At 43.0% G+C, this 18,753-nt stretch overlaps 1 protein-coding gene across 1 annotated transcript in view; it reads left to right on the forward strand.

Moving 5' to 3' along the window:
* MAPK12 (mitogen-activated protein kinase 12) overlaps positions 1–18,753 on the forward strand; it is a 222,175-nt gene that overhangs the window by 104,243 nt on the left and 99,179 nt on the right. The window contains exon 4 of the mRNA XM_069764928.1: positions 9,134–9,245. Within this exon, the coding sequence (XP_069621029.1) occupies positions 9,134–9,245 (112 nt within the window). The remainder of the gene's footprint in view (positions 1–9,133; positions 9,246–18,753) is intronic.

Here is an 18,753-nt window from a genome sequence, read left to right on the forward strand (position 1 = left end):
CCTTTTTAATTTGCTGCAGCATTACATCCTCTACCTGTTCAGCTAATAGCAATCTCCAATTAGCAGCTTTCCGTTGCCGTCACCCATTGTGACTCTACATTGCTGTAACTACCCCCACCCCCCCAATGTCTTCATTAAGCACAGGTTTTAATGTGGATTTTACGAAGGTGCACACCCCTCCACCTTTTTTTTTTTTCCCCCCTGTCCTTTCCAAATTTAGTGTAGCTGTCTACATTTGTTACCCAGTCATGGCTCTCAACAAGCCAGGTTTCTGTAATGCCACCTACGACCAACATCTGTCTGGCCTTTGCTGCACTCCTATTTCTCTCCTTCCTACAGAAGTCATTTTCCTGGCTACTAGGAGCAGCGTCCTGCTCTAGTGATCCCGGTCCTGGGCTTGCATTCCTAATCTCAGCCAAACAAGCATATTTACTAGGTTGTGCCAGATCACGACTGGGCTCCCTGGCACTTTACCTCCCTACCCCTCCTTGTAACGTTTACCCAGCTGCGTTCTTCTCTATCCTAATCTTCCCCACCTCCACCCTCCCCCATATCACTGGCCCTAGCCAGCGCAAGCTCAGTGAGCTCTAAACTCCTCTCCAGGTTTGCAGTGCAATGAAACAATACAAGTCACTGACTGCTACTGGAGGAGAGAGGACCCTGCCCATGAGGGCTCCAGTCTACAAAGGATGGGTGACAATACAATAGGTGAAAGTAGAGCTGGTTGCGCAGCAGTATGGCGGAGCGATGGTTAGTGTAGGTCGTATGCTTGTCAGAAGAGGTATTTCTTCAGGTTCCATGGTAGGTGAGTGTATGTTATGTTATCTTATCATGTGATATGTTGAGGGACACAGTTCCAGAGTAGAAGGGATCTACTTGAGAAATCTAGTTGTGATTGTGGGAAGAGGAGATAAAAGGCAAGTAGAGAAGGAGATCTTTTAATGATAGAAGGTGGCATGCAGGTAAGTACCGGGAGACTAGGTCACAGATGTATGGAGGATGCCAAACTTAGGGTTCAGAACCGGAGTCTCTGGGCAATGGGGAACCAGTGCAGGGATTTACAGAGGGGAGAAGCTGGGGAATAGCTGGGTTGACAGGTGGATTAGTTGGGCAGTAGAGTTTAGGATAGATTGGATTGGTGTTTTAGTGTTAGAAGGAAGGCCACCGAGCAGGAGGTTGCAGTAGTTGATGTGGGAGATGACTACATGCACTAGTTTTTGCAGATTCATGGTTGAAGAATCTGCGATTTCGGGAGATTTTTTTTTAGTTTGAGTCTGCAGAAAGGGAAAAGGGCTTAAGAAGGAGAGATCAGAGTTAAGGCATTGATTTTGATGGATTGGTCAATTGGGTGGGGGGGGGGGGGGAGTTGAATGAGTTGGTGGAAAGATTATGAATTTGGTTTTAGGCTAATTTTTAGATACCAAGCTGAGAAGAAAGATGAACAGAGGACTGACATTGTGGGATTCTTGTAAGTAAGGAGGTGATATCGGGTCCAGCGAGGTAAAGGCTGTGGGGACTTTAGGCAAAAGCTTTCCTTATGTTGCCAATCGTCTGCTTAAAGAATGAGACAGTCTTCAGCTGAAATGAGTGGATAGGGATGGGGAGCTTGGGGATGAGGAGAGCATTGAAAGTACCGAATAGCCGTTTCATGGTACGAGGTGTTATCTAGGTAGGAAATTGAACAGCGCCGGACAAAGATCAGATCAGGGGTGTTAGTCTTTGTGTGTCTCAGAGGTTGAAAGTTAAGAGGCCATGAGAAGTGGCTAGAAATAGAATCAGGGGTGCAGTTGTGGAGGAGGGCTGTTGGAAGTCTCCCAGGGTAAGGGTTGGCAATTCTGAGGACATGAATTGGGGCAGCAAGGCAGAAAAGGTGGGCAAGGAAGTGGGTGGGTGAGCCTGGGGGGGACGGTATATGACCACTACTCTGAGGGAGAGGGGATGGAAAACACTGATGTTGTGAACCTCAAAAGAAGAATGGCATCCAATCGACCTGTATTTACTTTTGTATTTAAAAACAGGATTGGTGGTGTCAGTGAGGTGTGTGGGGTTATTGTGGCGTTGGCAGTGATCATACGACGGTATAAATACATATTTCATGCGTTGTAATCCGGAGGTGGCTAATTATTGTGAACAGTTTGCGGCCTCATCAGTTGATCATCACCCAGTTGTGTAATTGTCTGCATGGTATGGGCCAGCTGGTGAGCTCTCTGCTGCAAAGATCACAGTGGGGTGGTTCTGCGGCCTGTGATCTCTGTGATAATTGCATGGCCAATTCAATCTGTTGGCCACGGAAATGCAACCTTTCCGGCTTGTGGATACAGACAGTTTCCAAAAGCTGGTGGCCTTCGCAGTCCCCCAGTACCAGTTGCCCAGTCACCATTACTTCTCTAAGAAAGATGTGCCTCCACTACACCAACATGTTGCAGACAACATAACCCGTTCCTTGTAAAAATCAATGTGTTACAGGGTGCATTTTAACATTTGACACCTGGACGAGCAAACGTGGACGGGGCGTTACATCTCGGTGACTGGGCACTGAGTGACTCTGGTGGCTGTGGGGTCAGAGAGGAAGGGGCTTCTCCACAAGTCTTGGAATCCCCAAGGCTTGCAGGGTTCTTTGGGAGGGAGAACTAAACCACTACGCACCATAAGAAAGAAGAACTAAACTACTAGACAACAGGGCTTGGCAACATAAACTACTAAACACCTAGTTTTGGAGAACTAAACCACTACACACCAAGAGATGGTAAACTGAAGCACTAGACACCAAGGTGTCATTAAACAGGAAATCTTGGAATCCCCAAGGATTGCGGGAAAAACCTCTGTATGTAACCTGTAACCCTTCCTCCACTGATTCTGCTTCGTCCACCTCCTGTAGGTTCTCCACCTGGTCCCTCAAACTTTTCCTTAATGAAACACACTTTCCAACAGTGCAGAGAATGGTGTAAAAAACGCATGAAATCCACACAGAATCTGCAGCAAATCCGCAAAAAAAACGGACAAAAACAGTTCAGATTCTGACCTGCATTTTCTGCCAAGAAACGCAGAATCTGCACAGAAAATTCCACAGCCAAATCTGCAACGTGTGCACATACCCTTATAACCCTTATAAAAAAAAAAATGTTGGTTCCAAAATTGTGCTGATGTGAAGTAGACATGTTGGAAATGTTACTTTAGTATTTTGTGTGACATAGCTCTGTGATTAAAGGGCATGAATATTCAAAGTTGGAAAATTGTGAAATTTTTGCCAAATTTCTGTTTTTTTTTCCACAAATAAACGCAAATCATACTGAAGAAATTTTACTACTATCGATGAAGTACAGTGTCACAAGAAAACAATATCAGAATTATCAGGATCTGTTGAAGCGTTACAGAGTTATAACCTCATAAAGGGACAGTGGTCAGAATTGTAAATATTGTCCCGGTCATTAACGTGCAAACCACTCTTGGGGGTAAAGGGGTTAAAATCTGGCCTTCTAATTTGCCACTGAAACACCGTTTTAGCACAAATAATTTGGAGTAGCAAATGGGGCTTCCGGAGACTGCCACACAGTTTTTGCACAATCTGCTTTGATGCTGGAAGATCGATTTCACACAGAAAAAGTTCACTTTCAGCAGCATCGGCTCTAGCGCAGAAGCGACCTCTCTGCGCTGTGACACTAAGCAATTGGCGCCAGTAAAACAAGATGGCTGCTTTTTATGTGGCATGGGGAATGTGACTTCAGCAGCCAATCACAAAAGTCCGTAATGTCATGACGTTGTGGATGATTTCTACGCCCTGATTGGTTGACAGAATCAACACACGTAAAATTAAGTGAAAAAAAAAAAAAAATAGTGGGTGCCGCTCCTGTGATCTCTTCAGGCGCTCCTCTAACCTCTCCACGCCCCCTCCCCTCATCAAATACATCCCCCTGCTCATCATACAGCACCACGATTATAGCCAAAGTCATAAAAAGAATTAGTGGAAACTAAATGATTTACCTAAGGCTTCTTTCACACTTCCGTCTTCCAAATCTGCAAAGACGTTGAAATGACGGATCCTGTGCAGATTGCGGAAAACGTGTGCACTGGGCCCGTCTTTCTGACGGACCCGTCGAGCCTATGTGCACCTGTTGTGTATGCGTCTTTGCAACGGTTTTCCGCTGCGAAAACGCATGCACAACACAAACCAGGTTAAAAAAATAAAAAATAGCCGTATTCTCACCTCGCCTCATTCTCGCGAGATTTCGCAATGTATTGCTAGGAAATAACGCTAGCTGCTGGGAACATCGGTTACGCTGCGCGGGAACGCCGGTAGGTGAGAATATTGCGATTTTTTTTTTTTTTTTTTTTTTTTTAATTATTATTATTTTTAACATTATATCTTCTTACTATTGATGCTACATAGGCAGCATCAATAGTAAAAAGAGAAAGAGAGCGAGAGAGAATTTACCTGACGGGAAATTCTTTCACGCATGCTCTCTTTGAAAAGACGGGACCCGTCGCTGGATTCCTGCTTTTCACAGTCAGCGACACATCCTGCGCCCATAGGCTACTATTGTAGCCAGTGACTGGCAGCGCAGGATGCGTCGCTGACCGATTTTCCGACGTGCAGAAAAACGTTCCTCTGAACGTTTTCTCTGCCCGACGGACTGTTTTTTTAATGCAGGATCCAGTGAAAGACGGATGAAACGGATGGCCATCCATCACAATCCGTCGCTAATACAAGTCTATCAGAAAATGCAGGATCCAGCAAATTTTTTTGCAGGATCCTGCATTCTCAAAAAACTAAGGATTGTGACGGGAGCTGAAAGACGGAAGTGTGAAAGAAGCCTAACTGTTACCGTCTTTTGTCGACTTTGAGTAAAAATGCTTGTAAAAGCGAACACATCCGAATGGGCTTCGTTTTGTGCCAAACTTCAGATTAGTGAATGTTTTCCAAACATGTTCGCTCTTCTCTACTTATAACCCTGCACTGCACTATTGATTTAGCCGCTTTTAAAGCTGTTAATGCTTTGCATTTTTTTGCTTCCTTAATATGCGAATTTTAAGCTGCGTTTCACAGTACCAGCAAAAGCTATAAGATTTCAGAAATCTCATGTACGCACTTTTTTCTGTCTGAATTGGAAAACTGCTGGGTTTTTGCAAACTGCAGCATATCACTTTTTTCAGCGTTTTTCAACCATAGAAAGCAATGAGTTAGTTCAAATACGCAGCAAAAAATGCAGGTATCTGGTTTTGCCGCGTTTTTGGTGCAAAAACCTAAGGAGGTTGAATGATTAGTTTTTCTGGAGCACTAAACTTTAACATGCACAAGAGACAATAAAAACACAGCAAAACTTGCCTTTTGTAAGCAGCTTCTTTACTAGTATTGAGCGATACCGTCCGATATTTGAAAGTATCGGATGGTATCGGCCGATATCCGAAAAATATTGGATATCGCCGATACCGATATCCGATACCAATACAAGTCAATGGGACACAAATATCGGAAGGTATCCTGTAATGGATCCCAGGGTCTGAAGGAGAGGAAACTCTCCTTCAGGCCCTGGGATCCATATTCATGTGTAAAATAAAGAATAAAAATAAAAAATATTGATATACTTACCCTTTGACGCGCCCTGGTCGTCACCGCTGCAACCGTCTTGCTTTCGTTCCGAAGAATGAGCGCGTAAAGGGCCTTCGATGACGTCGCGGCTTGTGATTGGTCGCTGAGCAGTCATGTGACCGCTCACGCGACCAATCACAAGCCGCGACGTCATCGAAGGCCCTTTACGCGCTCATTTTTCGGAACGAAAGCAAGGCGGTTGCAGCGGTGACGACCAGGGCGCGTCAGAGGGTAAGGCCGGCGTCACACTCAGCGTATGCAAATACGGTCCGTATATTACGGCCGTAATACGCTGAAAAGTCCCGAAAATAGTGGTCCGTAGCTCCTCCGTAGGCAGGGTGTGTCACCGTTTTTTGCGCATGGCATCCTCCGTATGTAATCCGTATGGCAGCCGTACTGCGTGTTTTTATCGCAGGCTTGCCAAACCGACATACGCCTATACAAGGGATCCATGTTTTTAAAAAAAAATAAAAACATATATACTCTCTCTCTCTCTATCTATATCTATATATATATATATATATATATATATATATATATATATATATATATATATATATATATATATTATTCCTTCATACAGCGCGAGATAGCAAAAAGCCGGTAATTCAATTACCGGCTTTTGCTTTCTCCTTCCTAAACCCGACATGATATGAGACCTGGTTTACATACAGTAAACCATCTCATATCACCATTTTTTTTGCATATTCCACACTACTAATGTTAGTAGTGTGTATCTGCAAAATTTGGCCGTTCTAGCTCTTAAAATAAAGGGTTAAATGGCGGAAAAAATTGGCGTGGGCTCCCGCGCAATTTTCTCCGCCAGAGTAGTAAAGCCAGTGACTGAGGGCAGATAATAGCCTGGAGAGGGTCCACGGTTATTGGCCCCCCCCTGGCTAAAAACATCTGCCCCCAGCCACCCCAGAAAAGGCACATCTGGAAGATGCGCCTATTCTGGCACTTGGCCACTCTCTTCCCATTCCCGTGTAGCGGTGGGATATGGGGTAATGAAGGGTTAATGCCACCTTGCTATTGTAAGGTGACATTAAGCCTAATTAATAATGGAGAGGCGTCAATTATGACACCTATCCATTATTAATCCAATTGAATGAAAGGGTTAAAAAAAACCACACACATTATTAAAAATTATTTTAATGAAATAAAAACAAAGGTTGTTGTAATATTTTATTTAACGCCCAATCCAATCACTGAAGACCCTCGTTCTGTAAAAGAAAAAACATAATAAACCAACAATATACTTACCTTCCGCAGATCTGTAAAGTCCAACGATGTAAATCCTTCTGAAGGGGTTAAAACATTTTGCAGCAAGGAGTTCCGCTAATGCAGGCTGCTCCTTGCTGCAAAACCCCGGGGAATGAAGCTAAATATAGGTCAATGATCTATATTTAGCTTCATTTGCGGTGAGGCACCCTCTGCTGGCTATTCATAGATCGTGGGAACTTACCTAGAAAGCTCCCAGGCTTTCTAGGAAAGTTCCCACGATCTATGAACAGCCAGCAGAGGGCGCCTCACCGCAAATGAAGCTAAATATAGATCATTGACCTATATTTAGCTTCATTCCCCGGGGTTTTGCAGCAAGGAGCAGCCTGCATTAGCGGAACTCCTTGCTGCAAAATGTTTTAACCCCTTCAGAAGGATTTACATCGTTGGACTTTACAGATCTGCGGAAGGTAAGTATATTGTTGGTTTATTATGTTTTTTCTTTTACAGAACGAGGGTCTTCAGTGATTGGATTGGGCGTTCAATAAAATATTACAACAACCTTTGTTTTTATTTCATTAAAATAATTTTTAATAATGTGTGGTTTTTTTTAACCCTTTCATTCAATTGGATTAATAATGGATAGGTGTCATAATTGACGCCTCTCCATTATTAATTAGGGTTAATGTCACCTTACAATAGCAAGGTGGCATTAACCCTTCATTACCCCATATCCCACCGCTACACGGGAATGGGAAGAGAGTGGCCAAGTGCCAGAATAGGCGCATCTTCCAGATGTGCCTTTTCTGGGGTGGCTGGGGGCAGATGTTTTTAGCTGGGGGGGGCCAATAACCGTGGACCCTCTCCAGGCTATTAATATCTGCCCTCAGTCACTGGCTTTACTACTCTGGCGGAGAAAATTGCGCGGGAGCCCACGCCAATTTTTTCCGCCATTTAACCCTTTATTTTAAGAGCTAGAATGGCCAAATTTTGCAGATACACACTACTAACATTAGTAGTGTGGAATATGCAAAAAAATGGTGATATGAGATGGTTTACTGTATGTAAACCAGGTCTCATATCATGTCGGGTTTTAGGAAGGAGAAAGCAAAAGCCGGTAATTGAATTACCGGCTTTTTGCTATATCGCGGCTGTATGAAGTAATAATATATATACATATATGTGTCTCACTGACATATATATATATATACCTATTCTATGTGTACATATTTATTCTACCTATTCTACTGTAAGCTGTCAGTGTGATTTTACTGTACACCGCACTGAATTGCCGGCTTTTCTCTGTAACACCGCTGCGTATTTCTCGCAAGTCACACTGCTGGTCCGTGTGTAATCCGTATTTTTGGGGCTTCCATAGACTTTCATTGGCGTTTTATTTGCGCAATACGGTGACAAACGCAGCATGCTGCGATTTTCTACGGCCGTAGAAGGCCGTATAATACTGATCAGTAAAATACGGCAGATAGGAGCAGGGGCATAGAGAATAATTGTGCCGTATTTTTTGCGAGTTTTACGGACGTAGTTTCTGCGCTCTTACGTCCGTAAAACTCGCAAGTGTGACGCCGGCCTCAGTATATCAATATATTTTTTTTTTTTATTCTTTATTTTACACATTAACCTTAATCCCGATACCGATTCCCGATATCACAAAAATATCGGAACTCGGTATCGGAATTCCGATACCGCAAATATCGGCCGATACCCGATACTTGCGGTATCGGAATGCTCAACACTATTCTTTACTGCCAAGAGAGCAGGTTTTTCTTTAGCAAAAACGCAACTTGTGAACATAGCCTTACTTATTGACAGGGGCAGGGTTACACAAAGCTGGAGGCAACTATGCACAACTCAACCAGTCTTCTAGTGATAATTTTCTCTGGGTGTTAAGAAGACTAGATCCAGGTTATTTGTCCAAATGCTAACTTTTTTTTTTTTTTTTTTTGTGTTCTTCCAATCTTTCTTCTATTGATTGGAATGATCGGAAATCTCATCTTGACTTGTCTATATCTTTATTTTGTGCTATATGAATTTAGTTATTACTAATGATATGCCATGCTTGGTTCTTACTTTGAACGGCATCAGCTGCTTACATGTGTAATGTCTGTTGTCTGTCTTTATCTGTTTCCAAAATGAAGATACGGTATGTACCATTGTATGATAGTGGTATATTTGTAATTAAAAGTGAATTAAAAACAAAATATTACAAATACCGGTATATATTTGAAACCATAAATGTGAAACCTTTTTCTTTCAGGTCTGTGTTGCCTTTGTTTCATGTGTACTTACAGTTTATTTTTTTTCCAGCTACCTTGTCATGCCTTTCATGGGCACAGACTTGGGCAAGATAATGAAGCACGAGAAACTGTCAGAGGATCGAATACAGTTTCTTGTATATCAGATCTTGAGAGGGCTAAAGGTTGGTCATTTTGCATAGGTTAAAAAAATATTGATTATTTTTAAATTCCCGTATATTGTGCATATCAATGTCCAAATTTATGTTATTTGTCGGTCATCTTAAAGGAAGCCCAAGTTACTGTAAATTATATCTTGTAGCAACATTTTACCCATTGGTGCGGTCACAACCCTGCGAATTAATGCCATCATTCCTACTTGTTCAGTTTCTGATTAAGTTTATTTCTGATGATTGTGATATTTGGTTTAGTCTTGGTGTCAGATCGTACAATAGAGATTGAAAAAACTTGCCGTACATTTTTCCAAGCATGTAGGACCGTAAATGGCATTGAGTTGATCTGTCATTCGCGTTGTTGAAGCGTAAGGGAGATTTCCATCTCAAAAGTTTGGGCTCTGGTTCAAGTTCGGGTACAGTTTTGCTACCTGCCACAAACTTTGTACTAAAGTTCGGTTGGGTACCAGAACCCGAACTTCCATGAGTCCACTCATCCCGCTCTCCCTCAGCATGTCTTCTAAATGCTGCGATCACAGTATTTAGGGGGTTCAAGTGCCTGGAGCTTTGCCTCCCCTTCTTTTATGAACTCACGTGAACTTTTTTGTTCAGACTAGTCACAATTTTTTTTTCAGACATAAAAAAAACTTTTTCCACTGAATAATTTGATTATATTGCCCTTTTTTCCCTCAAAATGTTTTATGGTTTCACATGTCTTGCATTGGTGCCCTAATGTCTTGCAGTATTCATTCTTATATGGTGGAAGCAAAGCTGAACGTTGGGATTCTGAAAAACACAGCAAACAATCCAGGAAAACCTGCTTTTTGTCTGCAACTTTTTTTTTTACTGGCAAGATGTCAAGCTTTACGCCATGTTCACATGTTGCGGATTTGACCGCGGATCCGCAGCGTTTCGTTTTTGACGCTGCGGATCTGCAGCAGTTTCCCATGCGGTTTACAGTACCATGTAAACCTATGGAAAACCCAATCTGCTGTGCACATGCTGCGGAAAAAAAAAGCGCGGAAACAATATGCTCCCTGATCCACAGAAATCCAATTAATACAAGTGTCCCACGACTATCAGCATCAGCTGATGCGACCGCTCTCCAGGGGCTCCTACGATACAATGACAGAAGGTATACTCCCACACTGTATCCCTCCGCCTCTGTGAGAAATAGTCTCTGCTCTCACTTGTGGCACTGCTGTGTGGGAAAATTGCCACGCAGCTTTGCCATAAAGTGAGACCAATGAACTCGGGTAACCTCTTCAGTGATGCACTGCAGGAGCCATTGTCTCCTGTCAGTGTGTCACTGGAGGCCCTATGGAGCAGTGACATCACCCGTTGTCACTGTTCTATAGGGGAGATCGTCGTGGGACGCTTTATTAATTGGACAACGGCGAAAAGTGAGTATGCAGTTGGTTTATTATTTTTAATTTTTTTGCAGGCGATCGAGTATAGCAAGTATGGTGAAATTAAGAAAATTAAAATACTTTTTTCTGGCTGTCTTTTTTTTTTTTTAAAACTTTTTCACTACTCTAGGATTAGTAATGAATAGGCGTCTTATTGACGCCTCTCCATTATTAACCCGGCTTAATGTCACCTTACAATAGCAAGGTGACGTTTACCCCTTATTACCCCATATCCCACTGCTACAGGGGAGTGGGAAGAGAGGGGCTAAGTGCCGGAATTGGCGCTATCTATTCATATATCTATAGATCTATCTATATTTATATCTATTATCTATTATTTATCTATCTATCTATCTGTCATGGAGTGTGGGTTGGACAAATGTAAAAGAGGAGGTTGGACAAGAAATTATAGCACAATTTTTTTTTTTTGCTCAATTATACGTCTTTATTTAGCTTTCAAAAACGCGCAAAAAACTTATAAAAAATGCACCTGCGTTTTCTGTCGAGATGCAGAATCCACACAAAAAATTCCAGAGGCAAATCCGCAGCGTGTGCACATACCCTTAGGTTGCAGGCAAAAAAGCGTGTGAACATAGCCTAACCATTCATTGTTAGAATTAACAGGACAATTTATAACCCCTCCTTTTTCCCATATTAGTCTTATAATATTTCGACTTTATGGTCCACTTTGTGCTTTGAAGCTGCATTCACACATCATTATACACATCTGTACATTTTAACCCAGGGGTTCATAACTTGCGGTCTGGGGGTCTTATGTGGCCCTCGATACCTTTCTGTGCGCCCTTTAACCTTCTGCACGGTATGCGGTGACATGTATTTTTCATATCATATGTCATTGAGTGACAAGTGGTTTTTAGCCCAGAAAAAGTGAGTAATAATGACCGGTGTGTTGTGTGTAGTAATATGACCGAATGCTCGAGTCCTAACTCCTATAGCTCAGAAAGGAGTAGATCAGGTGGAAGTGGCCATGCATGAATGCTGCTATATTCATTGTAGTGTGGAAACGCTCAACTGTTTCAGCTTCTGGCTACAATGTAGAGAAGGGTACATCTAGCTTACTGATATGTCAGAGCCCAATAAATGGATCAAACACCTATTAGATATTTATGGCACATACTTTTAATACATCGTGTCAGAACCAAATCATGGGCCCCACAGTATTTCCTTCTGAGACATTGTGGCCCTCAGACTAAAAATAGGTTGTGCACCCCTTGTTTCACTGATCCACACTAACGCATCCCTGATTTAAAAAAAAAAAAATGTATTCTTCCTGAGTTTTTTTTTTTTTAATGTTCCTTTGCTCTTTTTTTTTTTTTTTTTTTAATTCAGCATTTTGTTCCAGAGATATTATGGTGAGAAGCTTTACTAAACTGGGTGTTGCTCACAGGATCTTTTGAGGGTATGTCGTTAGGCTGTTGTACATATTTACCCTGATAGCAATGTCCTTTAAATAAAGACTATGAAAATTTAGTATAATGGGCACACTAAAAAGGCCCTTATTTCTGTATCCATATGGGAAATAAAGCCTGAATAATCAGGGAATTAAAATACAGTAAAAAACTGTCCACTTTTGATCTGGTGACAGGTGCTCTTTAACGTATGGTAGTGTACTGACAAGAATGTTATTTTGTCCTGATTCTCATAGCACCAAGCTGCTTTGTGTGTTTGTACATGTGTCTGAGATGGGATGTTCACTCTTAATTAGTTATAAGGATACAAGCTCTGTTGAAATGGTTGCCAACACACTGTAATAAATGTTATAGTAATTATTCATATGCATCATGAATCAAAGGAGGAGTTGTTACAAGAGCATTTGTTACAAAGTGGTTTTATACTGATGGGCTGCTATAGATGGACTAGATGGTGGGCTGATTCTAACGCATCAGGTATTCTAGAATATGTATAGTAGTATATAGCACAGCCCACGCAGTATATAGCACAGCCCACGCAGTACATAACACTGCCCACGCAGTACATAACACTGCCCACGCAGTACATAACACTGCCCACGTAGTACATAACACTGCCCACGTAGTACATAACACGGCCCACGTAGTACATAACACTGCCCACGCAGTACATAACACGGCCCACGTAGTACATAACACTGCCCACGCAGTACATAACACTGCCCACGTAGTACATAACACTGCCCACGTAGCACATAACACTGCCCACGTAGCACATAACACTGCCCACGTAGCATATAACACTGCCCACGTAGTATATAGCAATGTGGGCACCATATCCCTGCTAAAAAAAAAAAATAAAAAAAAGAATTGACGTCATCTCCTGTCATTGCCGCAATGCATTCTTGGGACTGGAGTGTCGCGAGGAGCGGGAAAGGCGCCGGAAGGTGAGAATATAATGATTTTTATTATTTTTAACATTAGCTGCTTTGTGTGTTTGTACATGTGTCTGAGATGGGATGTTCACTCTTAATTAGTTATAAGGATACAAGCTCTGTTGAAATGGTTGCCAACACACTGTAATAAATGTTATAGTAATTATTCATATGCATCATGAATCAAAGGAGGAGTTGTTACAAGAGCATTTGTTACAAAGTGGTTTTATACTGATGGGCTGCTATAGAGGGACTAGATGGTGGCCTGATTCTAACGCATCAGGTATTCTAGAATATGTATAGTAGTATATAGCACAGCCCACGCAGTATATAGCACAGCCCACGCAGTACATAACACTGCCCACGCAGTACATAACACTGCCCACGCAGTACATAACACTGCCCACGCAGTACATAACACGGCCCACGTAGTACATAACACTGCCCACGCAGTACATAACACTGCCCACGCAGTACATAACACTGCCCACGTAGTACATAACACTGCCCACGTAGTACATAACACTGCCCACGTAGTACATAACACTGCCCACGTAGCACATAACACTGCCCACGTAGCACATAACACTGCCCACGTAGCATATAACACTGCCCACGTAGTATATAGCAATGTGGGCACCATATCCCTGCTAAAAAAAAAATAAAAAAAAGAATTGACGTCATCTCCTGTCATTGCCGCAATGCATTCTTGGGACTGGAGTGTCGCGAGGAGCGGGAAAGGCGCCGGAAGGTGAGAATATAATGATTTTTATTATTTTTAACATTAGATCTTTTTTACTATTGATGCTGCATAGGCAGCATCAATAGTAAAAAGTTGGTGACACAGGGTTAATAGCAGCGTTAACGGACTGCTAAACCGCCATGGGGGCACTGACTGGAGGGCAGTAGGGAGGGGGCACTGACTGGAGGGGAGTAGGGAAGGGCGAATTCTCAGCCGGACTGTGCCCGTGGCTGATTGGTCGCGGCCGGCCGATCAGCAACGTGGGATTTTCGTGACAGACAAACATGGAAGTGACCCTCAGACGATTATATAGATAGATTGAACGGTCACACATTTTAAAGCTACTCATGTACTAGTTGGCAGATCCAATCATTATTTAGTATTACCTGCAGAAAATCTATTGTCAATATTGTGTCTCAGGCCATAACTAGACACATAGAAGATTGTGCCCATTCTTCCACCTTCCCATAAAACAACCTGTTCGGCTGAATGTGAGTCAAGCTGACTATACACATAAGATGGCTATCAGTCAAACTTTTGTTCAGCAGTCAGCTATCTCTTATCAACTCCTCTGTACAGAGTTCTCAGTTTGACCAAACATTCTGTGTAGTGATGAGCGAATATACTCGTTACTCGAGATTTCCCGAGCACGCTCTGGTGACCTCCCAGTATTTTTTAGTGCTCGGAGATTTCGTTTTCTGCGCCGCAGCCGAGTGATTTACATCTGTTAGCCAGCATAAATACATGTGGGGGTTGCCTGGTTGCTAGGGAATCCCAACATGTACTTATGCTGCCTAACAGATGTAAATCATTCAGCTGAGGTGAGGAAAACTAAATCTCCGAGCACTAAAAAATACTCTGAGGTCACCCGAGCGTGCTCGGGAAATGTCGAGTAACGAGCATATTCGCTCATCACTATTCTTGTGTTTTCACAATGGAGAAAGGAGAAATCTGCTGTGAGATACCTCTAGCTGCAATTTTTATCTTTTCTGAAACCAATACTGCCCAATTATTTGGTCCTCTGACAGCATGTGAGCATTGGAGATCCCATACACATCAGATGATTGGCCAGTCCCACCACAATCCTTGGGTTTGGCCAACTCTGAACGAATGTTTGAATTGGGAAAAGGAATAATCTGACAGACAACTCTGACAATAACTGATCTCACACAGGAGCAAAGTACTAGGCATGTTGAAATCTAAAGGCCTTCATACACATGAGAGGGCCGTCTGAAGAATAATGCTTCGGACGATCATTCAGCTGGCAGCCATCTTTCCCATACACGAGCACTCGTTTCGCTTAGCGCTTCTTTGTTCTCTATCAGAAAGGGCCTACGGATATCTCTGCTAGCGGCTTATCTCCAAAGCAACAAAGTGATTGGTAGTCCAGAATCTCACATGCCCGATCAACATCTTCCCCAACAGTCAGTTGGCTGGCACTCCCATACACATTAGAAAGTTGTCCAAACGTTTTGATATGGATAGGTTCGACCTATGTTAGTCTAATACGGGGAACGATTTAAATGTCCCAGCTGTCAAGAGGCCACCATACACATTAGATTCCTGATCAGTCCCATCAATTGTCAGCTGTTTGGCGCCACAGCTGCATGTGTTGCGGCTGTGTGACATTCACAACACATGCATGGAGAGCCTGTGTGTTGTGACAGCGACACAGCCGCGAAACATGCAGCTGTGGCGCCGAGCAGCTGATTATCAGGAGTGTTCCAGGTATCCGGGTTCCCGATGCAGCTATTCGGGAAGCTCTATAGCAATTCGGATAAGCACTTATCCGAAGCTATTCGATCAACCCTAACTGAGAACTCTACATTATTTAGCCAGTCCACTATTCTATCTTCTGCACATGCGTTAATTAACATCTGGGTGTTGGTTTCCTTTTGTCAATAGGGTTTGTCCTTACACAGTCTCTCAATTGGCACAGATTAGGTAGTATTAAAGTATTAAAGGAAAAAACATCATTAACAATGGGAATAGTAACTTCCAGTTGACAATTTATCCATATGTTTTCAGAAAGTATTAGAGATGTGGCGCACAATGCAGAGCTCTACGAAAACATACTTCATAATTGTTTTAGGCCTCATTTAGATGTCAGTGTTTACCACATAGTTAGGTCCAGAAATATTTGGACAGTGACTGAATCTTTGTGATTTGACCCTGCATGTTACTACACTGCTCTAAAAAAAGGGAACACTTAAACAACAGAATATAACTCCAAGTAAATCAAACGTCTGTGAAATAACTCTCCACTTAGGAAGCAACACTGTTTGACAATCAATTTCACATGCTGTTGTGCAAATGGAATAGACAACAGAAGGAAATTATTGGCAATTCTCAAGACACACTCAAAGGAGTGGATCTGCAGGTTGAGACCACAGACCACATCTCCGTACCAATGCTTTCTGGCTGATGTTTTGGTCACATTTAAATGTTTGTTGTGCTTTCACACTCGTGGTAGCATGATTTGGACTCTACAACCCACAAAAGTGGCTCAGGTAGTGCAGCTCATCCAGGATGGCACATCAATGCGAGCTGTGGCAAGAAGGTTTGCTGTGACTGTCAGCGTAGTGTCCAGAGGCTGGAGGTGCTACCAGGAGACAGGCCAGTACAACAGGAGATGTGGAGAGGACTGTAGGAGGGCAAGAACCCAGCAGCAGGACCACTACCTCAGCCTTTGTGCAAGGAGGAACAGGAGGAGCACTGCCAGCGCCCTGCAAAATTACCTCCAGCAGGCCACAAATGTGCATGTCTGCACAAACAGTTAGAAACCGACTCCATGAGGATGGTCTGAGTGGCCGACGTCCACAGATGGGGGTTGTGCTCACAGTCCAACACTGTGCAGGACTATTGGCATTTGTCACAGAACACCAGGATTGGCAAATTCTTCACTGGTGCCCTGTGCTCTTCACAGATGAAAGCAGGTTCACACTGAGCACATGTGACAGAGTCTGGAGACGCCGTGGAGAGCGATCTGCCTGCAACATCCTTCAGCATGACATGTTTTACAGTGGGTCAGTAATGGTGTAAGGTGGCATTTCTTTGGAGAGCCACACATCCCTCCTGCCATTAGCCTGACTGCCATTAGGTACCGAGATGAGATCTTCAGACCCCTTGTGAGACCATATGCTGGTGCGGTTGGCCCTGGGGTCCTCCTAATGCAGGACAATGCCAGACATCGTGGCTGGAGTGTCAGCAGTTCCTGCAAGATGAAGGCATTGAAGCTATGGACTGGCCCATCCGTTCCCCAGACCTGAATTCGATTTAACACATCTGGGACATTGTCTCGCACCATCCACCAACGTCGCTTTGCACCACAGACTGTCCAGGAGTTGGTGGATGCTTTAGTCCAGGTCTGGAAGGAGATCCCTCAGGAGACCATCCACCGCCTCATCAGGAGCATGCCCAGGTGTTGTAGGGAGGTCATACAGGCACATGGAGGCCTCACACACACACACACACACACACACACACACACACACAACTGAACATCATTTCATTGTCTTGAGGCATTTCCACTGAAGTTGGATCAGCCTGTAATTTGATTTTCCACTTTGATTTTGAGTATCATTCCAAATCCAGATCTCCATAGGATATTCATTTTGATTTACATTGATCATTTTTGTTTTGTCCTCAACACATTCCACTATTTAATGAATAAAGATTTGCAACTGAAATATTTCATTCAGTGATATCTAGGATGTGGGATTTTAGTGTTCCCTTTATTTTTTTTGAGCAGTGTATTTTTTTTTATTTAAAATGAAAACTGAGATGCAATTGAAGTGTAGACTTTCAGGTTTAAAAGAAGGGGTTCAACATACGGTAAATATCCTGTGACACTTTTGGTAATTGCAACCTTTTTTTTCTACAAAGCCTCCTCATTTAAGAGGCTCAAAAGTAATTGGACAAATTAACTTGACCATATTATTACTATTTATTATTATAGCGCCATTTATTCCATGGCGCTTTACACATGAGGAGGGGTATACATAATAAAAAATAGGTACAATAATCTTAATGAAAACAAGTCACGACTGGTACAGGAGGAGAGGAGCCTGCCCGCTAGGGCTCACAATCTACAAGTGAATACCGTATATACTCAAGTATAAGCCGAGACCCCTAATTTTTCCACAAAAAACTGGGAAAACTTAATGACTCAAGTATAAGCCTAGGGTGGGAAATGCATCCCCTACTGGTAAATTTCAAAAATAAAAATAGATACCAATAAAAGTAAAATTAATTGAGACATCAGTAGGTTAAGTGTTTTTGAATATCCATATTGAATCAGGAGCCCCGTATAATGCTCCATAAAGTTCATGATGGGCCTCATAAGATGCTCCATACAAAATATGCTCCATATAATGCTCCATAAAGTTCATGATGGGCCCATATAGTGCTCCATAAAGTTGATTCTGGCCACATACGATGCTCCATAGGAAATATGCCACATGTAATGCTGCATAAAAGTTGATTATGGCCCCATGAGATGCAGTTTATGCTGATATGATTAACCGTACTGTATATCTGCTGCGGCAATAAAAAAAAATACAAAAATGACATACCTCTCGTTGCTGCCCACTGCTCCTAGGCGTCCCGTCTCTCCACAGTGAACTGTTCCGGCAGAGAGTGCATACGAACACGACATCGTGCCCTCTGACCTGAACGTCCCAGCCAGAGGACGCGGAAGACAGAGCCCGGCGGTGGAGTGGGGACAGGTGAATATCGAAATGCTCACCCTCCCTGTTATACTCACCTGCTCACGGTGCGGTCCCTACTTCTCACTGTCAGATGGTCTCAGGGTTCCGGCAGCTTCTTCCAGTGTTGAGCGGTCACTGGTACCACTCATTAAAGTAATGAATATTCATTACTTTAATGAGCGGTACCACATGAAGCAGGGACTGCGCCGGGAACAGGTGAGTATGATGTGACAGCTCCCCTCCCCCCCCCGCCGCCGACCCCTCTGGGACAATTACTAGCGGTGGATACCGTGTC

This window comes from Ranitomeya imitator, chromosome 4 (assembly GCF_032444005.1).
Source record: "Ranitomeya imitator isolate aRanImi1 chromosome 4, aRanImi1.pri, whole genome shotgun sequence".
Classification (NCBI taxonomy): Eukaryota; Metazoa; Chordata; class Amphibia; order Anura; family Dendrobatidae; genus Ranitomeya; species Ranitomeya imitator.